Raw genomic sequence first — 22107 nt, 5'->3', positions numbered from 1 at the left:
ATGTGTAAAATCCATCGCAGGTTGTGACAGTGCAATGAATGTACACAAGTGGGGAGGGGAAACAAAACGACTTAAGTTTCATAGGTGGTTGCAGGAGGGCCAGCTTTGACTAGCAAAACAAAAAGGACAATTTTGGAAAGCTAGTCCTGGAGGCTAATAGACAAGATAGCTGGACAGTTCTTCGTAAGAAAAGAAAAAGAACCTGGCTGGTGTGGCTCAGTGGTTGAGCTACATCCATGCACCAAGAGGTCACCGGTTCGATTCAGTCAGGGCACATGCCCAGGTTGTGGGCCCAGTCCCCAGTTGGGGGCATGCAGGAGGCAGCCAATCGATGTTCTCTCTCATCAATGTTTCTATCTCTCTCTCCCTCTCCTTTCCTCTCTCTCTCAAATCAATAAAGAAAAAAAATTTTTTTAAAGGAAGAAATGAGAAAGAACCCAACTGAAAAATGGGCATAGGACTTAAATAGACATTTCTCCAAAGAAGATATACAAATACCCAATAAGCACCAGAAAAAATGCTCAACATAGTCATTAGGTAAACCAAAACCAGTAGATGACACTTTATTTATTTATTTATTTTTGGTGGTGTTAGCCTTTTTTTTTTTTTTTTTAGCCATTTTAATGGTTGTAAATGGTATCTCACTGTGATTTTATTTATTTATTATTTATTTATTTATTTTTTTATCCTCACCCGAGGACACTTTTCCATCTTTGGTTCAGATAAGAGTGGGAAGGAGGGGGAGAGAGAGAGAGAAAGAGAGAGAGAGAGAGTGAGAGAAACATAGATGTGAAAGGGACACATGGAGTGGCTGCCACCCACACGACCCAACCAGGGCTGGGAATAAACTGCAACCGCAGAACATGCCCTTAGTGGGAACCGAACCCAGGTTTCTCCGGACCGCAGGCGGATGTTCTAACCGCTGAGTTAAACCAGCCAGGGCGACACTTTAATTTTACCCACTAGAATGGCTAAAATTTTTTAAGGGGGAGGGCGAAATAATAAGAATTAGCAAGGATGTGGAGAATTGGAGCCTTTGTTCTTTCAGGTGGGACTGTAAAAAGGTACAACCACTGTGGTAAACAGTTTGGCAGTTTCTCAAAATGTTAAACAGAATTACCATGTAACCCAGCAATTTCACTCCTAGGCAGTGTATACCCAAGAGAATTGAAAACAGATTCTCAAATAGATACATGTACAGGAATATTCATAGCACTATTATTCACAGTAGCCAAAAGGTGGAAACAGCCCGTGTCCATCAACAGACATCTGGATAAACACAATTTGGTAAGTCTCCATACAAAGGAATATTATTTCACCATTAAAAGTAATGAAGTACTGATATATGCTACAACCCAGGTGAATCTTGAACACATTATGCTAAGTAAAAAGAACCAGACACAAAACACTGCATATTGCACAATTCTATGTCTATGAAATGTCTTCAATAGGCAAATCTATAGACAGAAAGTAGATTAGTGGTTGCCAGGGGCTGGGGGGAGTAGGAATGGGGAATGACTACTAATGGATATGAGGGTTTTTTTTGGTGGGGGTGATGAAATGTTCTGGCATTAAGATTATGGTGGTGGTTGTACAACCCTGTGAGTATACAAAAAAACTACTGACTTCTATACTTTAAAAGAGTGAACTTTAGGCCTGGCCGGTTTGGTTTGGCTTAGGGCTAGAGCATCAGCCTGTAGACCAATGAGTTGTGGGTTCAATTCCGGTGAAGGGCACGTACCTCGGTTGTGGTTTGTCCCGGCCCTGGTCGAATCGTGCAGAGGCAGCCAGTCAATGTGTCTCTCTCACATCGATGTTTCTCTCTCTCCCTCCCACTCTATCTGATGATAAATGGAAAAATATCCTCAAGTGAGGATTTAAAAAAAAAGAGTGAACTTTATAGTATGTGAATTATATCTCAATAAAGCTTTTTTTTTTTTTTTAAAGCAGTGAGCAAAACATGGGAGAGTCAGATGGCTTGCAAACAAGGGAAGAGAAGAAAGGAGGAGGTGGTTGGAGAGAGGGAGGGTCCCAGCACTGGGGTAGACCATTAGGGCTAGAGTAGAGAAAAATCAGTGAAAATTATCTGGGAGTGTGTGTATAAATATACAAGACTTTTTAAAAACAGGGTATCTAATTTTATATTTTCAGTTGCTTGTTGGGCCCTTACTACAAATCATCAGTCAGGTGTGCTATGTTCAGAGCATGGAATTGGTGGAACTTTTGGAGTGAAAGCTTAGTCAGTGACCAGGAAAAAGGAGAGTAAAGGGGAGGCAAAAGCAGGTGAGAGATTCAGAAATCAGCAAAACTCAGATTCAGAAGTCAGGAGAATCTAAACTCCTTAAGAATTCCTGAGATTTTTGGTAGGGATCCTGGGAGTTCTACTTTAATAGGAGATACTTGGCTGAGTCCTTTTATCTTATTTTTATTTATTAAACATTTTTTTTCTTTATTTATTTTAGAGAGAGAGGAAGGGAGAGGGAGAGATAGAAACATTGATAAGAGAGAACATTGATTGGCTGCCTCCTGCATGCCCCACACTGGGCATGTGCCCTGACCCAGAATCAAACTAGCAACCTCTTGGTACATGGGTTGATGCTTAACCACTGAGCCACACTGGTCAGGCATGGCTGAGTCCTTTAAATCTTAAGAGGCAGGGTGCTCTCAGCAAGTTGAAAGAGGTGGGAGATATTCTAGAGGCTGACATCTGGGGCACCTATATCACTCATTTTCCAAGGGAGTCTCATCACCCTTAGATAAAACTCCTCCCATGGCCTAGAAAGCCCTGAATAGTCTGGTCCTTCCCAGCTTTTCTGATTCATCTCAGCATGACCCTCTTTGCTCCAATCACAATGCCCTTCTCATCTGTCCTTTTGCAGATCAGCCTAAATCCCCACTGAAGGACCTAGAATGGCCAAAGTTCATGGCCAGCTCCCTCTCACTACTAGGCCTGGCTCAAACCTCACCTCCTCAGAGATTTTCCCTGACCACTCAATTCCTACCACAACACCCTGCTTTATCTTTTTATAACACTAATCGTTAGGTCAAATTATCTTGGCTATTGATTTGTTTGATGGTTTATCAATCTTCCCTTGAAGGTAATCTATGTGCTGTGCAAACCAGAACCTGGTCTACATCTCTTCTTGCTTTACAGTCCTAGAGCTCAGCATGGTACTTGGCTTAGCATACAGGTGCTCCAGGAATATTTGCTCATGTCCCACATTCACTCAACAAATATTATTTGAACACCTACTGTATGCAAGATCTGTGTACTAAGTTGGGCACAACAGACACAGCCCCAGCCTTCCAAGGCTCCCTGGACTAGTGGAGGCAGCTAAGTTACCAGTCTGCTGAGATACAGGGGTGAGTGCTGTCATTTGGGGAGGTACAGGGTGCAGTGTGGGCTCTTAGTCCAGATAATGAGGGGGTGGTATCAGTGAAGACCTCTAGAGAAAATGAAAGCCAAGACTACTGAGGGGAAAGAGGAGAGAGGGTGACGCCTATTCCAGGCAGAGAGAACAGCATGTGCAGAGGCTTGGTGGGAAGAGAGCCCAGACATTAGAGAAATTGAAAGTAGTTCAACCTAGCTAGATCCTGGCAGCAAGTGGTGAGGGATGATGCCGAAAACACAAGCAGAGCCAGACTGTGCAGGACCTTATAAACTGAGTCAAAGGAGTTGAGGAAGAATACTGGGGAGTCCTAAAAGGGTTTGAGCAGGGGAGTGGCACCATCACATTTGTAAACATTAGACGCTCACTATGGTATGTGGAATGGGTTGGGAGACAGGAAAACAGTGAAAAGGCCATGGTAAGAAGTGTGGGGATGGAGAGAAGAACACAGACTCCAGCAGGATTTGGGAGATAGAATCAATAGGATTTAGTGATTGATTAGTTTTGGGGGGAAGTTGTTGGGGGATAATACCCAGATTTCTAGCTTAAGCTAGTGATTAGTAGGGCTACTTACTAAGCAGAAAAACCCACATGTAGGTATAGGTGACAAAATTCTCAGTGGGATAGATTGAGTTTCAGGAAACTACAGAATACTCAAGTCATCACTAGAGTATTCTAGGAGTTTCTCCATGGCAAAAACCCTGTATTATTTGTCTGTATGCTCCCAATCCCACTCAGCCCTTGTGCATAGAACACTAAATGTGCTGAATAAAACAGTGAACAGGCCCTGGCCGGTTTGGCTCAGCGGTTGGAGCGTCGGCCTGCGGTACAGAGAGACCCGGGTTCGGTTCCCGCTAAGGGCACGTACCTCGGTTGCAGTTTGTCCCCGGCCCTGGTTGGTCGTGCGGGTGGCAGCCACTCGATGTGTCCCTTCACGTTGATGTTTCTCTCTCTCTCTCTTCCTCTCTCTCCCTCCCACTCTATCTGAACAAAAAATGGAAAAATGTCCTCAGGTGAGGATAAAAAACAAAAACAAAAAACAGTGAACAGAACCATCTTTAATAAGTGGCTGGAAAAATGTTTCAGGTAACCCCACAAGAAAGTCTCAGCCAGGATGGGGTAGTTAGGCTGCTCTGATAAACAACCCCCAATTTCAGTAGTTTGCAACAGCAAAGTTTTATTTCTCATTCACTCGTTATGTCCACCTTGAGTCAATGAAGAATTTACTCCAGGTGGCCCTCACTCAGGGACACAGGTTGATGGAGCCTCTACTACCTGGAATGTCACTGATCACCTTGAAGAAAGGGAGCTTGGCAATTGTGATCAGGTCCTTGAAGGCTTCTGCCTGGGGGGACACTTCCAGTCACATTTCATTGGCCAAAGCATGTCATAGGGCCACACCTCACTTCAAGAAGGCAGGGAAGTACAAAGCTACCATGTGCCAGGAAGGGGAAGAACTGGACATGTTGGTGACCAGTATTAATGTGCATCAAGAATCTTAGGTTGTCCTGGCCGGTTTGGCTCAGCGTTTAGAGCGTGGGCCTGCAGTCCAGAGAGACCTGGGTTCAGCTCCCGCTAAGGGCGCGTATCTCGGTTCCAGTTTGTCCCCGGCCCTGTTGGTTGTGTGGGTGGTAGCCACTACATGTGTCCCTTTCACATCCATCTTTCTCTTTCTCTCTCTCTTCCTATCTCTCCCTCTCACTCTATCTGAACAAAAAATGGGAAAAAATGTCCTCGGGTGAGGATAAGAAAAAAAAATTTAAAAAAAAAAAAAGAATCTTAGGTTGTAGTCCTGGGTCCACTGTACAAACTTGGACAAATCATTTCGCTTCTCTGAGCCTCAGTTTTCCCTGTCTGTAAAAAGGGACAATAATAACTCCCTCACAGGGCTGTTATGAGAGTCAAATGAGAAATCATCAATGAAAACACTTTATTTAGACGGAAAAGGGTACTTTAGGGGTGGGAAGCTGTGAATTTCTGAGGACAACGAAGAGGCACACTCAAATGTGGGTATGCCTAGAGTGGCTATGACCACAGGCTAAGCAGAATCTGAGTATGCTGCATTCAGATCTAGGGGATGTAGGGTGGATAGAGCATCCCTGTCCAAATCTCTGAATTCTTAAGCATTTTCATTCCTCTAGCCCTCATCTCTCCAATGACACAGTGGGTCTCAGAGAGCTCCCAGCAAATGGAGACAAAGCCATTACTGCCAAGAACTGATGGAGTCCGGAGCTAGTGTCTGCCTTCTTCCTTGGCTGGAAGCCAGGACCCAGGTTTAGAGCCTGTGGGAGGCAAAATAATGGCTCCTCAAAGATGTTCACATCCTAATCCCTGGAGCTCCTGAATATGTTACTTTTCATGGCTAAAGGGATTATGCAGATATGATTAAATTAAGGACCTTGAGATAGGAAGATTATCCTGGATTATCCAGGTTTGTCTAACATAGTCACAAGAAGTTTTAGAGAATGGAAGAGGGAGTCAGAAGAGGAGATTGAGATGGTAGAAGCAGCAGAGTGATGTCATTGTTGGCTGGAAGGAGGACATGAGCAGGCAGCCTCTAGAAGTTGGAAACCGTAAGGAAACCAATTCTCTCCTAGAGCCTCCAGAGGGAACCTGCAGACACCTTGAATTTAGCCCATTTCAGACTAGTTACTTCAAGAACTGTAAGATAATCCTTATGTGTTGTTTTTAGCCACTAAATTTGTGGTCATTTGGTACAGATACTATAGGAAACTAATACAGAGCCTGCGGGCTAGACCTGGAGGGCAAAGGCTTGATGCCAGACAGCTGCTATTGACAAGACCCGGGGGCTAAGACAGGCTCTGGCAGGATCCACCACTTCTCTTTGCTCCTGGAACTGCAGGTCAGGTGCCCCACAAGCAGCCTCGGGGGAAGCCCCAATGCTGCTTTGCTCTCTCTTATCTGCCTTCCTGCCTCTTCTAAATTTTTTTCTGTTCTAGTGACTCTACCACCTTGTTATGTGACCTTGAGAAGACCCCTTTCTTTTTCAGGACCTAGATTTCTCTATATGTAAAAGCAAAGCAGGGATGGTCTAGGAGACCCCTAGGGGCCTTTCAGGCCTGACACTGTGAGTCAGCATTTCCAGGATGTGATGGGCCTGCAGAGAGCTCTCTGATGATGCTCTTGAACTGCCCTCCATCCCCAAGCCTCCAGAGAGTCCTCACCTGAATTTCCTGCTGAAATAATGCACTTGTGCCCAAACACTGATCTCAGTTAAAAGACACAGGGACAATGCTTTATTGACTTGGCACCTATGAACGGGTGGCTACAGGCCTCCACAGTTCTTTGCTATTGCAAAGTGGAGGCTCTGTGGTGGGGGCAGCATAAATCAGAGATGCTGGTTCCAGCTGCAGGGAGGGGCCACTGTCCCTGCTTTGGCCCCTCCAGTCCCCTTGTCCAGCCAAGCACCATCTGAGTCTGGGCCCTCACGGAGCAGGCCAGAGCAATGACCCAGGTTCTTCTACAGCCTCAGGCAGGCTAAGATAAGAGCTGCAGGCCTCTCCTGCCTTCCCTCTTCTTGGGGATCCCAAGATGGGTGGGGGGAAGGAAGAGACCCCATTTTCAGAGAGCCCCTAAACCTCCTGGAGTGGGTTCCAGGAAGACAGGATCAGGGGTGCTATAACTGGATCCTTAACAAAGAGAGAAGTCATTCCTTTCCCCCAATTTTCTGATTTGGCTGAGCAGAAAGTGGGAGCTTTCGTTGAATTAGGCCCACAGCAGTTGATGGGATATCGCCAGGCTGCCTCATGCAGGACCACACCATCTGGGCAGGCTCTCTCCCAGGCAAGGGGAGGGAAGGGATGAGTGAACTGCAGTTGTCACAGGAGGAAGGCTTCCTAGAGGAAGAGGGGCAGGCCACAGTAGGTTCCCAGAAGAGGTGGTTTGCAGAGTGGGCTGGGTCACAATAGCTGGCACAGAACACTGGCATCCTCGCTGTGGTCACAGTTGTGGGCATCCCAGCGGATGTGAGAGCAGAGTAGTAGGGCGCTCTCATCCCCACGACACTTGACATTGTCCAGGAGGATAGGGCCTCGACCTGGGCCAAAGTGGGCCTCTCCAGGAGCTGCCAGAGCTTGGCCACATCCCAGCTGGTGGCACAGGACACCGGCTGCCCTCAGGTCCCAAGCATCATCACAAACAGTGCCCCACCGCTGTCCTAGGAAGAGCTCAACACGCCCCTCGCATCGGTGGGCTCCATTGGCCAGACGTAGGTGCCCTGTAAGGGGACAAGGCCGGGAACTGGAAGGTGGTGGCCCATGCCAGGCCACTCCCAAGCAAGGCCAGGGAAGGGGTAGAGAAGGCAAAGCGTGTTGATCTGAGATACAGCACTGCCCTGAGAGCCACTGGACAAGGGCAGATAAATGAGATTAAAATAGGATGGACATCAGTCAAAACTCAGTCTCCAGATGGAAGAACATGTACAAGCCTTTGTGGGGTACTCTGGGCATGTTGGGTTCCATGTCTGCTCTCTCCTTAGACCTCTGTTCATAATCCCAGTACCTCAATTATAGGGTTACTCTCTGGAGACTGTGATTGTGTCCCCTGAAGTCATCATTGCCCCCCCCACCCCCTGGACTCCCCGGGCTAAAGAATGAATTCCTTCATTTCCCTCCCCAGGAAAGAAGCCCTATCCCCTCATTTTGGCCCCATTTCTAGAAATTTCTAGATTCTCCTAGCTTAAAACCCACCTCCATCTTTCTGGACACCATACCTCTATTAATGATACTTGAGACTAGCACAAAAGGACAAAGGTTTCAGGACATGGTTCAAATCTGCTGAGCTACCTAACCCCAGGCTGTAACCTCCCCCGATCCTGGTCCTTACTATCCTGATGCCTCTACCTCCCTCTTAGGGGCTGTGGGAACCTACCGTCCCTGGGCCGAGGAGTGGGGACTCGAGTGGTCTCAGAACCATCCTGCTGGACTTGCAGTCCTAGCTCTTCTGGGCCTGGCTCATCAAGGACAAAGAAAAAGAGATGGCTGTCACATGGGGAACATGTTCCTTGAGGACTGGTCACCTCCTACCCTCGCAAGGGGATGCCTGATTTAGGGACAACGGACTGCTCTCCCACCCCTGGGATCACAAAAAGTGATTGTGCTTTTTTCACCCTGGGGCCCAAAGCAGATTCCTTTGTGGCCAAAACTACTAGGCTCTGGGGGCACCAAACTAGGGCGAAGATATCAATTCCCAAACCAAGCAATGAACAGAAGCATTTAAAAATGTGTAAGACTGCAAACCCTTATTTATTGATTCCTCCCAAAGGTCAGACGCTTGCTCCCGACAGCTGATCAACTCTCTGTTTATTAGGCTTTAAGGATCTTTAACTCGGCAGAGCAATAGCGCTCCGACCTCGCCCTTTACAGACTTCCAGAATTTATCCCTGGTCTCGGGTCTCTCACCTCGCGCCCCGCCCCTCACTGCGGCAGAACGCGCACCCTCCCCAGACCCCGCCCCACACTCTCACTGCAGAGGGCGCTCCCTTCCTGCCCCGCCCATGGCGTCCCTGGGCGGGCTCCGCCTCTCTGAAGTGTGCGCATCCTCTCCGGCTCCGCCCACGTTGCAGTACTGCAGAGAGCCCTCACGCAGGCCCCGCCCACTTCTCAACAGATTCCGCCCCACGCATGCCGCAGTGCGTGCCTACGTGCGGTCTCGCTCATTTCTCGGATATGGACTTGCCCCGCCCAAGCCGCCGTACGCACCTGCGCGTGCCTACGCTACAGTGGGTGCCTACGTGCAGCCCCGCCCTTCTCTCAAATTCAGCTTTGTGTCGCCCGATTCTCAATTCGAGCCCCGCCCTGGGCTGAGCTACCTGGCCCGCGCAGTAGTTCGTCTCGGTGCGCGCTCCCGCGGCGGCCTCACCTGAGCAGAGCGCTCCCGCATCCTCGTGGTGCCCGCAGTTGTGCTGACCCCAACCCAGGTGGAAGCAGTCGCTCAGGCGGGCTTCCGTTCCGGCGCAGCCCACGTTGTCCAGCAGCACGGGGCCGCGGCCATAGCCGAAGTGGCCCAGGCCCGTAGCTCCCAGCGCAGGCCCGCATCCTGCCTCGCGGCAGGCCACGCGCGCATCCGCGAAATCCCAGTCATCGTCGCACACGGTGCCCCAGCCCCCGGCGTACATAACCTCCACGCGGCCGCGGCACGGTCCCGGGCCGCCCACCAGCCGCAGCCGCCCGCCTGCAGGGCGCACAGGCCCGCGGCCAGAAGGGCTGGGCTGGAGCCACCCGCTCCCAGGCAGGGCCCCAGCCCCATCATTTCCCACCCTTCACGGAATCCCAGCTCTGCCACTTACTTTTCTTCCCTGCGGCCCATGAGGCTGTGGTGAACAGAGCCGTCTCCCTGGAAGGCAGGGCACCAACTTTTGTAGCTGTGGAGACAGGGCATCTAGATAGAGCATTTGAAGGGGACAAGGAGGCCTTTTGGCCTACAGCAGGGCATGGGGGCTCCTACTGAAATCCCCCAACTGTACCACACCTTCACCCCCACTCAGCCTCAACTCTAGAGTCACCATGTTAATTGGTGTGGTGGGGTCCTCAGGAAAGTGGATTGGAATGAACCGAATCCTATTTCCAGGCATTATCCTAATTTCAATCTCAATGATAATTTCAGCCCTAATTTAAAATGTACTTCTATCCTTCATTCAGCCTTTATCTCAACCCTCTCACAAGGCCTCTCAACTCCCACCTTGGGCACCAACCTAAATTTTACTTAGGAGTTTTGAAGAAGTCGCTCAATATCTCTTCCCACTTTACAGAACTTTTCATAGATCTGGATTTCATCCTTGCTTGATCTGCTCCTCCGTTCTCTCACCTATCTCTATCATCTGGCCAAAAGCTCTAGCCTTCTAGTCAGGGCCCCCTTCCTGTGGATCCAAACAGCCTTCTCAATTCCCAGCCCTACCCACCTTGCCCCTACAATTATATCCTAGAGGCTAGCAGGCTCAGGCTGGTCTCCTTACCCTCTGGCTCTGTGTGCCAGGCCCAGTCCCCTCTTGTGGCTGAGGGTGGCAGTGCTGTGAGAGTTGGGGGGCCTAGAACTAGAGCAGGAGAGAAGGGAGCAGGGTCAGAGGCTGAGGTTCTGGTGTCTGGTCAGCCTTTGGCTGTCAAGAGGATAGATGGGATTCTCTGAAGACCACAGATTTTACTTCTAGAACTGAATGCTTAGTCCCAGCTGGGGTCCAAAGAGGTTTGCCCCACTTTGACAATGATTGTAATTCACTTGTGTTCTACAAGTGTACACATCACAGTTTATACAGGACTTTCATTTTTTTCCAGTGTTCTCAGAAACCCAATATGTGTCCAAAATGGGGAGACTGTCTTGACCACAGGGGGAGGGCCATGCAGAGTCCTGAGGGGTTTGCAGAACAAGGCTCATTATCCCCAACCTACAGAAAAAATAGGAGTAGAAAGGGCAGGGGGCATGCCTGAAACCATGCAGTAAAGTTAGCCGTGACTGCCAAGGCTCACTGTGTGATGGCTCTGCCTCACTGGGCCTCAGCTTTCCCATCTGTAAACTGGAAATTATGGCCCCTGGTTTGCTGTAAGGCATGGGTAAGCATTTATATCTTGTAGAGTAGAGTCCATCTGTGAAGTGTCATTATTGGCCCTATTATTTGTGTTTGCTCATAAAACCTCTCAAAACGAAGAGAGGGTGGGGGGTGGGGAGAAATATAAAAGCATTAGGATTCAGGAGGGCTGTGCTAGGTAGTTATGGGGACATACTTAGGCTACAATGGCATATCTCTGGGGCAATTCTAGAGTTCTATTACTTTGAAGTGTTCCATGAAGAGTATTTAGAACATGCTCGAAAATACCCGAGGCATTCTTGGGTACTGCTAGATAATTCTAGAGTATTGGTAGAGCAATACTGTAGTATTACACAGCTGTGTGGCTCACCACAGAGTACTGGGGCTTTCCGAGGCACTTCTAAAGCAGTGCTGAGATATTAAAAGTAATTTCGGGGCCATCCTGAATTACCCCGGGAAACACAAAAGCAGCCACCAACACCCTCCAGGCCCAAGCCCCACTCAGGCCCCTCCTATATTTGGACAGGACCCGGTCCCGCCCACCCGCCCTGCTCTGCCCCTGGAGCCCGCACCTGCGCACAGCGCTCCGGCGTCCTCGTGGTGGCCGCAGTTGTGCACGCCCCAGCCCAGGCTCAGGCAGGCTGCCAGGCGGGGCTCGCTCCCTTCACAGTGCACGTTGTCCAGCAGGATGTGCCCGGTGCCATAGCCGAAGAAAGCGTTAGTCGTGGCGGTCAGGGCCTCCCCGCAGCCCAGCTGGCGGCAGACCACGGTGGCGTCTGGCAGCCCCCAGTCATCATCGCACACGGTCCCCCAAAGGCCGCCATGCAGGATCTCCACTCGGCCCTGACATGGGCCTGCGCCCCCCACCAGGCGCACACTGCCCTCACCTGGTGACGGTGGGGGCAGGGGAGGGGGCAAAGAACAAATTCCGCGGGGCTCTGCCTCCCACCACCTCCTAATCCAGCACTTCTATAATGCCCTATGCCCACCCAGGACCTAAAACCCTGGAGGAGCTACTCACTCACCCCCAAGGCACTGTCTCCTTACAGTTCAGATTGGGGGTGGTTTGTGGGATTAGAGGGCAGATTGGCTTTAACTGTGTCACTTCCTGCCTAAAAGCAACTCTCCCTGCCTTTGTCCATGCTCTCCTAAACTTCTAGGTTGTGCTGCTTCCTCATTTAAGACTGCAGATGAAAGCCTTCTCACCTTCCCAGGTGCAGCACCAACAACTCTTACTCCAGGAAGCCCTGCCTGATCTCTGACGGATTGTATGCTCTTCCTTCCCTGGACTTCCTTGCCTTTTTATCTGTTGTTCCTCTTTTGATTACTTTCATTTTCTTGTTCTGCATCATTGTCAGCATTTCTGTGCATATCTGACTCCAATTAGATTAAGCTCCAGCGCTCACTCCTCTCACTTTCTCCAGCCTTGTGCTGACTATTTTTTTATCATTCCAAAGGAATGAATCCTCTTTCCCTATCCAGAAGGTGAGCAACCTGAGGGTGGGGAAGTAGAATGAATGGTCAAACTCAACCATCAGTAATCCCTCTCTTCCTGCCTAGGGTAGATGGGAGACTGTTCTCTGGGTCCCTTGCCTAAGACTCAGGTGGTCTCCCACATTGCCCTTACTTACCTTTCCCATTCCGGGTAGTTGTAGGGGGTGCCCTACTGGTTAACACTCTCTTCGTTGGGGGCTGCGTGGGCAAGAACTCTGGAAAGGAAGGGAGGAGGACAGATGGATTTTTCTGTTCTCTATCTTTACACCCACTGGTGTATGAGTGGCAGGGCATGGACCCCTAAGGTACCTGTTCCTCTGGGCCTTTGGCCACACAAAGAATCAAAGCCAGGGCTATGAGAGGTGAAAGGGCCCCCTGGGTCCAGAAAGCATTAGCTCTAGAGTTCTTTTAGTTCTTAAAGCAACCTTACATCACTTGAGAACTAGTTAGGTAAATTTTCAGGCTCCACCCCAGACCTGCAGAATCAGAAACTCTGGGATGGGGCCACAATCTGAGCCTTTAATTTTCTTGAAAATTAAAACCACCAGGAGAGGGGAGGTGCCAAGGGGGGGGGGGGGACATCTCTAACAAAAATAAATTAATAAAAGAAAATTAAAACCACTGCTCTTAAGATCAAAGCCTCTCAGAGATTTCTGCTGCAACTCTATGCTAAGTGGACCTATGGCCAATGTTGACCCAGTCATCTGATTTTAAAAATGAAAATGGGAGCCTGGCTGGTGTGGCTCAGTGATTGAGCGTTGACCCATGCACCAAGAGGTCGCGAGTTCTATTCCCAGTCAGGGTACATGCCCAGGTTGTGGGCCTGATCCCCAGTGGGGGCATGAAGGAGGCATCCAATCGATGTTCTCTCTCATCAATGTTTCTATCTATCTCTCCCTCTCCCTTCCTCTCTCTCTCTCAAATCAATAAAGAATAAGAGAGAGATAGAGATGGGGACTTTGTTGGAATAGCAAAAGCCCTACATGCAAAGAGTAATGCTGGGTTTGGACTAAGGTCACACAATTAACCAGAAGCACCACTGGGGCCCAGGGCTCCTGACAGTCAGCCTGGGGCTCTTCCTCAACACCATGTAATGCAGCCACTGGCTTGGTCTTCTACATAGAACAGTGTTACCCCTGGGAAGTCCCTTCATTTATCTAACCTCAGCCCTGCTGTCTGACACAGTCTGTCTGCCCTCCTAGGTTACAGGCCTCTGCTCACCATCACACAGGACAGCCACGTCCTCGTAGTGAAAGCAGTTGTGGATTCCCCAGCCTCGGCTGCCACACTCACTCAGAGCAGCTTCCTGCCCGCGACAGTCCACGTTGTCCAGCAAGATGGGGCCTCGGCCCTGCCCAAAGGCAAGGGGCCTCGGCACAGGCAATGCCAAACCGCAGCCCAGCTGACGACATACCACATTGGCGTCCACCACGTCCCAGTCATCATCACAAACGCTGCCCCAGGAGCCACCATGCAGGACCTCCAGGCGCCCCCGGCAGCGGCTCGGACCCCCCACCAGCCTCAGTTCTGTGGAGAGGGTTGAGCTAGCACCAGGGGTATCCCTGGGTTCAACCTACAGGATGCCCACCTTACCATGAAATTAAGGGAGCCTTGGGAACAGTTCCTTCTAGGTCCCATTTCTCCCTTTCTATAAAATGGGGAGACTGGTGCAATCCCTTTGGGGGCATCTAAAATAATGGAGGTCTTCTGTCTGAGTATCTGAGTACCTGGGGTCCGGGCAGAGGTGGGGAGGGAGGAGCAGGGGCACCTACCTGGAAAGGGCAGTGGGGTGGGCTGTAGGGCACTGGCTGAAACAGAGTGAGGATAGCATTGGCCCCTCTTCCCCCTCCCTTTGCTGCCTGACCCTGGAAACATAGCCTCCCCTCCCACCACAGCCCTTACCATCATTCCCCTCCTGTTTACTACTCCTGTTTTCCCGAAGTCTCGTCTTCTCTTTCCTAACTGTCCCAGTTGGCCTCCTTGCTATAACCCTCTCACACTGGTCCATGGGCCATCCCAGATCTGTTTGTCCCACTCCACTGCTAAATTTCTCAGACTCCCCATTTCTTATAGGAGTCACAGCCCTGAGCTTTCTCTATAAAACCTTCTAGTATCTTTTGACCAGCCTCACCTTACTTTTTAATATCCTATCAGTGTTGTCTCCAGGACTTTAACCATGCAGTCTCCTCTGCCTGAACAGTTCTGGCCAATCCTGCTCATTTTAACACTTTAGAGCCTTCAAGACCCAGCTTGGAGCCCCCTCCTGCAGAAAGCCTTTCTAGAGCCCTCAGCTAAAAGTGCTCTTAATTCCCTCTGAATCCCTGGGCACCATATACATGCCCCTCTCTGGGCCTTCTGCCTGGTGATATGTCCATGCCTGTCTCATCTTAGTGTCCCCCAGAGCCTTCTGCCCAGAGATCCTCAGTAGCTCTGCCTCAAGTGTATAAACTGGTTTTGGGATTTGTTATGATTTCTCCATAACCCTTACCTAGATGAGACCTACTTCAACTCTCGTGTATATACATGCCAGGCACTGTGCTCACTGCTTTATGTGGCCTGGCTCACTTAATCACTAGGACAACTTATAAACTAGGTAGGATTTTGCATACGGGGAAACTTCAGGTTTATTCTGGTTAGGCAGCTTGCTCAAGGCCACACAACAAAGGGTAGAACTGGTACTCCAACCGAAATAGCCACACTCTTCTTCGCCATACAAATCTGAGTACGTGGCCTGGGAGGCGGGGAAACGGAAACTGGCCTAGCATGGGAAATTGAAAACTCCACAATAGCCCACTTGTGCACAAGCTACTACTGTGTCTAGACACTTACACATACATCGCCTCAGAGAATCCTTACAACAATGCTCTGATGCATGTACCCATTTTATAGATGAAGAAACTGAGACTTGGTTTCTTCTTTTTTAAGTTAGGATAGTCCCTAGGTCATTTGATTCCACTTATTCTACCAGCTGCCTTTCCAACAGCCATTTGTAAGCCTGCTCCCTTTCCCTCCTTTTCTATTTCCAATGTCCCTTAACTGCCCATACTCTGTACATTGATTCCTCACCTCCAGCACTGACCCCTCCATTTCCCCAACTCAGACCCTTAGCTCTTATCAACCTTGGACAAATGTCAAAGATGGAAAGAATGTTGGAAACCACCTAATTTACAAATTAACTCCCATCGTAATTTTACGGCTGGGACAACTGAGAACCAGAAAGGGAAACGGTTGGGGTTAGAGGAATAGCACTCACCCAGTGGCAAGAGGAAGAGGAAGGACAGGGCTGGGGGGATGGCTGCAGGGGCTGTACTCCTATCTCCGGGCTTCCACCCCCTACTCTGGTCTGGTTGGGGACCAATGCGGATCTCTGCTTCTGTGTTTGTCCAGGCAACCGATGGCCTTTCTGATGGTTCCATCGTGGAGCCGATGGAGAAGTCACAACAGGAACATCTGGAATTAAAAATTCCAAATCACTTCTTCCAGGAAGAGCCCAGAGAGAGCTTCAGGGGGAAGTGACATTTCCACTCAGGTTTGGCCTTCTGAGTGGAGGCAGCAGGAGCAACAGCTGGGAGATGAGAAGGAAGGGAGCACAGGTGCAAGCTAATGAGGAGTTAGGTCTGGCTGGAGCAGAGAGTGTGTGAAAGCGAATGGTGGGAAATGAGATTGGAGGGTTGCCTGGGCTCAAACCCAGACAGGCCACGCAGCTGTGCCCAGGGCTGAGTTTATCCTCCAGGGCAGCACATCCCAAAGGGTAGTGTTGGTGCTACTGGTGGCAAACCCACATAAATTTAGGGGGAGATAAATGGACATTTATTGTTTTATTTTCATTGCTTTATTAAAAAATTTTTATCCTCACCCGAGGACATTTTTCCATTTTTTTTTCAGATAGAGTGGGAGGGAGAGAGAGGAAAAGAGAGAGAGAGAAACATCAAAGTGAAAGGGACACATCAAGTGGCTGCCACCCACACGACCCAACCAGGGCCGGGGACAAACTGCAACCGAGGTACATGCCCTTAGCGGGAACCGAACCTGGGTCTCTCTGGACCGCAGGCCAACGCTCTAACTGCTGAGCCAAACTGGCCAGAGCATGTTTTTTTTTTTTTTTTTACAATGCCTTCCATTTATGGCAAAGAATTCTGGTTTTTCATTTATTGGAACAATATAAAGTTTCTCTTTAAAGTTAATTTAAGAAGAAATGAGTCAATTTAATGAAAAAACATCAAGAAAATATAGTTTCCTTGACTCACAAATATGCAAAAATGGTGAAGGGCTGAGAGAGTAAATGCCATTTTTCCTGCCTTTTTGGGTTGGGAAGCCCTTGAGGATTTTTGTTGTTAAATTCTGGGTTAAGGTATATAAATTAAAAAGTGCTTAATTGATAAGTGTAGAATTCAGTGAACATTCACACCATGTAACCTGCGTCCCAGAAGCACCCCCATGCTCCCTTTCTTCACAGACAAAATAGGGGGGGGGTGCTGGCTTAGGGGATGATTCTGTTTGGGATATATTGAGAATACAGGGACTTGGGTGCCTCTTCCAGGACACCCCCCCCCCCATCTCTCCCTGGCTGTGCCTCGGCCCTGGCATACAAAGAGTTTGGTTGGGGAGAGGATGAAAACCTATCTGGATGTGGGCACGGGGTTTTCAATACCCCATTCATGGGGCCCAGGACAGCCCCCAGTGGAATAATCAGCTTTTGTCCTCCCTTTGCCTGGCCTAGAGACAGCTGGGAGATGGGAGTTGAGAACTGTGAGGAGGGGGAGCCACAGTCCAATCTTTGCTGAGGAGATCCACAGTGATCTGGGCCTACCCCCACCTCCTGGGCCTCAGGGCACCCAACCCTTAGGCTGCTGGGATGCTGGCCCCCAGGTCAGGTCATCCCCTACCATGTGAATATGGGGAGACAGCTTCCAGGGAACCTGGCCGGAAATCCTCAAGTCCCCCATTATATCTCCTGCCACCCCAGCCCAGGAGTGAGGGAGAAGGATCCTTGATCCTAATTAACCTCAAGTCCCAATTGACATAAAAGCTCCCAATGGGCCTTTTGGAGCCTGCCTACCTCCAGCTCCATACTTGGCTCCAGAGCCTGCTCCTGCCTCACTCCCTGGGAACCTTGGTCAAAGTGAGGCTTAACCATTTCCTGCCGTCTTTGAACTTGGCTCTCTAAAGCACTCTCCCTCCCTCCCCACCCTTCATTAGTGTACCTTCTAACCATAAGGCAATGGTTAGAAACATCAGCTCCACCAACCACTAGCTGTGTAATCTCACCTTGCGTAAGTAAGCTTCACTGTCCTCATCTGTAAAATGGGGTTAGTAATACACTTACCTCTTACAGTTGTTGCTAGGTTAAATAAGTTTATAAAACATTTAGCCCAGTGCCTGACCCACCATAAGTATGATAGCTATTTTACTATTACTGTCTTTCCATCTAGACTGTGAACCCTTGAAGGCAGGGACCAGATTTTATTCAATAGTAGTACCTGGCCCAGGGTGGGTACACAGGAAATGTGTATTGAATGACTGAAGCAGAATCATGGAATGAAGCACTCAGAGGGGCTGGAAGATCATCAAGGACAACTCCTCATCTGACCAGTGGAAAACTCTCTCTCTCTCTCTCTCTCTCTCTCTCTCTCTCTCTCACACACACACACACACACACACACCACCACCACCACCACCACCACCACTACCGCCACCAAAAGTGAAGGATTCGTACCTGGGAATGCTCTGGGTTCTTTCTGTCCCTTCTTCTATAGTCAATCCAAGGTCAAATCACTTTTTCTGCCCCCAGAAGTTTAGGAGGGGGTAGGATCCCACAAATGCAAATCAACACAGATCTTTCTTCTTTTCTTTCCAAAGCTGGAAGGTGAGCAGAAGCAAAGTCTCTGTCCATGGAGCTGGCTGGTAGCCCCAGCCTGTCCCCACCCGACCTTAGGGCCAGAGGAAGGCAAAGGGAGAGAAGGTGGCCTGCACAGTCTGGAGCAGCCCCAGAGAAGGGGCATCTAGGCAGAGGAGGAGCTATAAGGGGGAGGGGGGCATTGGACTCTCAGAGCCAGGCAGCCCCTCCTTCTCCTTCCTCCTAACTCCAGGACTCAGGTTTCAGAAAGGCTTGGACAGGTCTCCACCCCTTTGCAGGGCAGCCAAGCATCCCTGATCTCCTGTGATGGCCCTGATTCAACCCCTTAGTCCTGTTGCCTTGGGAGTCCCCTTGACCATGACCTGAACTATGTCCCACCTGGGGATTTGGAAACATGGTTACAGGGGCCAGAGTGTACAGGTGGGCTTCCCACGTAGGCAGGGTTTCTGATTTTGCCTTACCATGGTTCCTCTTGAGTTCTGGTACATTTTGAGCTTTTGTAGTTATAGATGACAGGAAGTGGCATGTAGCTTATTATGTAGTTTGTAGCTTCGGTGAAGTGCTATGCTGGGATTATTCTCTTTTCTTTTTTTAAAATAAATATTCTATTGAGATCCTCCTGTAAGGCCTCCCCTAAACTTCCAGCCTTTTTTTTTTTTTTTTTTTAATTTTCCTTTATTGAGTTTTTAGAGAGAGAGGAAGGGAGAGGGAGAGAGAGATGGAAACATCAATGAGAGAGAACATCAATTGGCCGCCTCCCTCACACCCCCCACTGGGGATTTGGCTCACAACCTGGGCAGGTGCCCTGACTTGGAATCGAACCGATGACCTCTTAGTGTATGGGTCAACGCTCAACCACTGAGCCACACCAGCCAGGCATTAGAAAAAAAAACTCTCTGATAGGAGGTCTGCCGTCACCCTGCTCTTAACCCTTCTTTTCTCCTGTCTTTTCCTTCTTCCCTTGGTCTGAGGAACCACTGTCCCTCAATCCAGACCCCATCTCCTTCTGCCTTCTCAAGGACCTCCCTCTCTCCATCTGGGTCTTTTCTCTTCCCTAGTCAGCTGCTCTTTCCCAACTGGATTCTTCGCTTTGAGCTTCTAAGCATACTCTGCTCTCTGTCTTTAAAAACAGACAACAGAAAACCCTTTGAACCTGTGTTGGTTGGGTCTTCAGGGTAGAAGGCCAGTCACTGGTATCCCTGTCATTCTCTGTCACTGGCTGGGAGATGCCTGGGAAGAATGTGGCCTTGACTCAAATGCTGCAGTACATCCAGAAGGTGCTAGACTGGGGGCTGTCAGCTGACTGAATTCCTCACAGTCCATCAGCAAGTTCTTTCTCCAGGGCAGGTCTGAGCAGCACATCCACAAGGCTGCCACTGGACTCCACACCTCCCCCCTCCTCCTGGTGCCCACCTCTTTCCTCCTGGTCACAGCCAAACTTCTCTAAAGAGCTGTCTGCACACACATCTCTGTTTCCTTACCTCTCACTCACTGCTTAGCTTGCTCCAGTCTGCCTTCTGTCCTCACCACTCCACTGAGGCAACTTTTCCTAAAGTCCAGTGAACTTCATGTCATGAAATTCAAGGGACAATTTTTATTCTTTGTTTTAGTTAGAATATGAGCTCTGATATGCTAACAGAGAGAACCTGTATTCAATTATTGATGTGATAACATGCAAAACAAGCAACCCCTAAATTGCAATGGCTTAAAGCAGCAATTTTCAACCAGTGTGCCACAAGAATTTTTAAAACATACAATTCCTGACTATTTGGTCAGGGACTCTGACCTTTTCTCCCTTAGATTGTCAAATTAAAAAAATGACAACAGCCCTGGCCGGTTTGGCTCAGCGGTTAGAGCGTCGGCCTGCGGTCCTGAGAGACCCGGGTTCGGTTCCCGCTAAGGGCGCGTACCTCGGTTGCAGTTTGTCCCCGGCCCTGGTTGGTTGTGCGGGTGGCGACCACTCGATGTGTCCCTTCACGTCGATGTTTCCCTCTCTCTCTCTGTTCCTCTCTCTCCCTCCCACTCTACCTGAACAAAAAATGGAAAAATGTCCTCGGGTGAGGATAAAAAAAAAAAAAATGACAACAGCCCTGGCCAGTTTGGCTCAGCGGTTAGAGCATCAGCCTATGGACTGGAGAGTCTCGGGTTCAGTTCCCGCTAAGGGCACGTACCTTGGTGGCGGTTTGTCCCTGGCCCCGGTTGGGGTCGAGTGGGTGGCAACTACTCAATGTGTCTCTCTCACATTGATGTTTCTCTCTCTCTCTCTTCTCCCCCTCTTTCTCCCACTCTATCTGCAATATACACACAAAAAAAATGTCCTTGGGTGAGGATTAAAAAAAAAAAAGATAACAGCCAACACAACAATAGCCATTTGGTGTGAATTAATCAAAATTATACCTTTTTTTTTTGTCAAATTGGCAAAAAATATATTTTTTGGTGTGCCACAGGATTTTAGTATTAGTTTATGTTTGCCATGAGATGAAAAAGGTTGAAAATCATTGGCTTAAAGCAACAATTACTTTCCTCCCATGGTTCTGCATGTTGGCTGTGATGGTTCTATTTCAGGCTGTGGGTTGGGTACAGGTCTGTTCTATTAGTCTCTTATTCCAGGACCCAGGAAAGGCATAGCAGTTACCTAGGGCATGCTCTTCCTGTAGAAGAAGCAGGAACCCAGAGATAAGCCAGATCACAGAGGCACATCTAAAGCCTCTGCTTTAGCATGATACGCATCCCTTCTGCTCATGTTTTATTGTCTAAAGCAAGTCACATGGCCAAGCCTGTGATCTATCAGTGGGGCAGGGAAAATATACTCCTCCCATAAAGGGGAAGAGGAAAGAGAATGAATATTTTCTAAAAAGTAGTATAACCTACCAGAAATAACAGGCTTGAACAATATCCAAATTTATGTTTCTCTCTCACAAGTCCTGGTAAGAGACCTAGAATTGGAGATCCAGAACTCATGATTGTTAAAGATCCTAATTCCTTCTCTCTTGTTGCTCTGCCATTATTTTTAAAAAAACCTCACCCAAAAATATGTTTATGGATTTTAGAGAGAGAGAAATATCAATGTGAGAGAGAAACATCCATTGGTTGCCTCCTGTATGTGCCCAACTGGGGATCAAACCTGCAACCTAGGTATGTGCCCTGACCAGGAATCGAACAGTCAGGTGTACAGGATGATGCTCCAACCAACTGACCCACCGGCCGGGGCACTCTACCATTCTTTTTTTTTTCCTGCTTTTACTTTTATTAGTCTTTATTTTCTGCTGAATTTACTCCCGGGCCATAAGTTTTTGTTTCTTCAGTTTCTTCTGGGACATTTTTTTCTTCTGTGCAACCTCCACTTTTGGTTTAGGAATAATCTGCTCTTTCTCAGTGAGGATCATCTCAATGTGGCAGAGAGAGCTCACGTATGGGTTAATCCACCCATGAGCTCTGTAAGTTCTACAGCGCACCTTGGGAGCTTTGTTTACCTGGATGTGCTCAATAACCAGAGAATTTACATCTAAACCCTTAAGTTCAGCATTGCTCTCTGCATTTTTAAGCATGTGCAGCAAAAACCCAGCACTCTTTTTGGGCCACCGACCCTGTGTCCAGCCCCACTGTTTCGCCTGGACACACTTACCAACTCCACCATTGTAATGACGGAAAGGTACACACTGCTTCTGTAAAGTGACATCCTTCAGATCCTTGGTGGCTTTTCAAATATGCATATCTTTGATGGCCTGGGCAGTTTCCCGAGTGTTCTTAAAGTGAACACAAAGATTTGAACCTCTTGACTTGCATGATTTTGTGGGGTTTTCTGGGTCAAGTGAATAGTGAACCAT

General features: G+C 48.9%; 1 protein-coding gene and 1 pseudogene across 1 annotated transcript; both read right to left on the bottom strand.

Annotated features, from left to right (window-relative positions):
* Positions 1–6752: 6752 nt before the first annotated feature.
* SSC4D (scavenger receptor cysteine rich family member with 4 domains) lies at positions 6753–15839 on the bottom strand. Its single transcript, XM_036280498.1, has 10 exons — positions 15677–15839; positions 14196–14231; positions 13645–13950; positions 12561–12638; positions 11502–11816; positions 10363–10440; positions 9697–9771; positions 9270–9581; positions 8280–8357; positions 6753–7626 (listed from the first exon to the last, which is right to left on the bottom strand). Exons 1-10 carry the CDS (start codon positions 15837–15839, stop codon positions 7310–7312), a joined length of 1758 nt encoding a protein of 585 aa, XP_036136391.1. The 3' UTR covers positions 6753–7309.
* Positions 15840–21552: 5713 nt separating this feature from the next.
* LOC118642569 lies at positions 21553–22107 on the bottom strand (annotated as a pseudogene).

This window comes from Molossus molossus, unplaced genomic scaffold (genome assembly GCF_014108415.1).
Source record: "Molossus molossus isolate mMolMol1 unplaced genomic scaffold, mMolMol1.p scaffold_m16_p_3, whole genome shotgun sequence".
Lineage (NCBI taxonomy): Eukaryota > Metazoa > Chordata > Mammalia > Chiroptera > Molossidae > Molossus > Molossus molossus.
The sequence above is the reverse complement of the archived record's forward strand: the minus strand, read 5'-3'. Positions and strand labels throughout refer to the sequence as shown.

Bases quoted from the DNA above. Each gene is read 5' to 3' on its own strand.
- SSC4D (XM_036280498.1), bottom strand. From the start codon at position 15,839: ATGGAACCATCAGAAAGGCCATCGGTTGCCTGGACAAACACAGAAGCA. The intron at 12,639-13,644 runs GTGAGCAGAGGC...CTTCCTTTCCAG, and splicing joins CGTGGCTGTCCTGTGTGATG to AGTTCTTGCCCACGCAGCCC. The intron at 7,627-8,279 runs GTAGGTTCCCAC...GTCCCCTTACAG, and splicing joins CACTCCTCGGCCCAGGGACG to GGCACCTACGTCTGGCCAAT.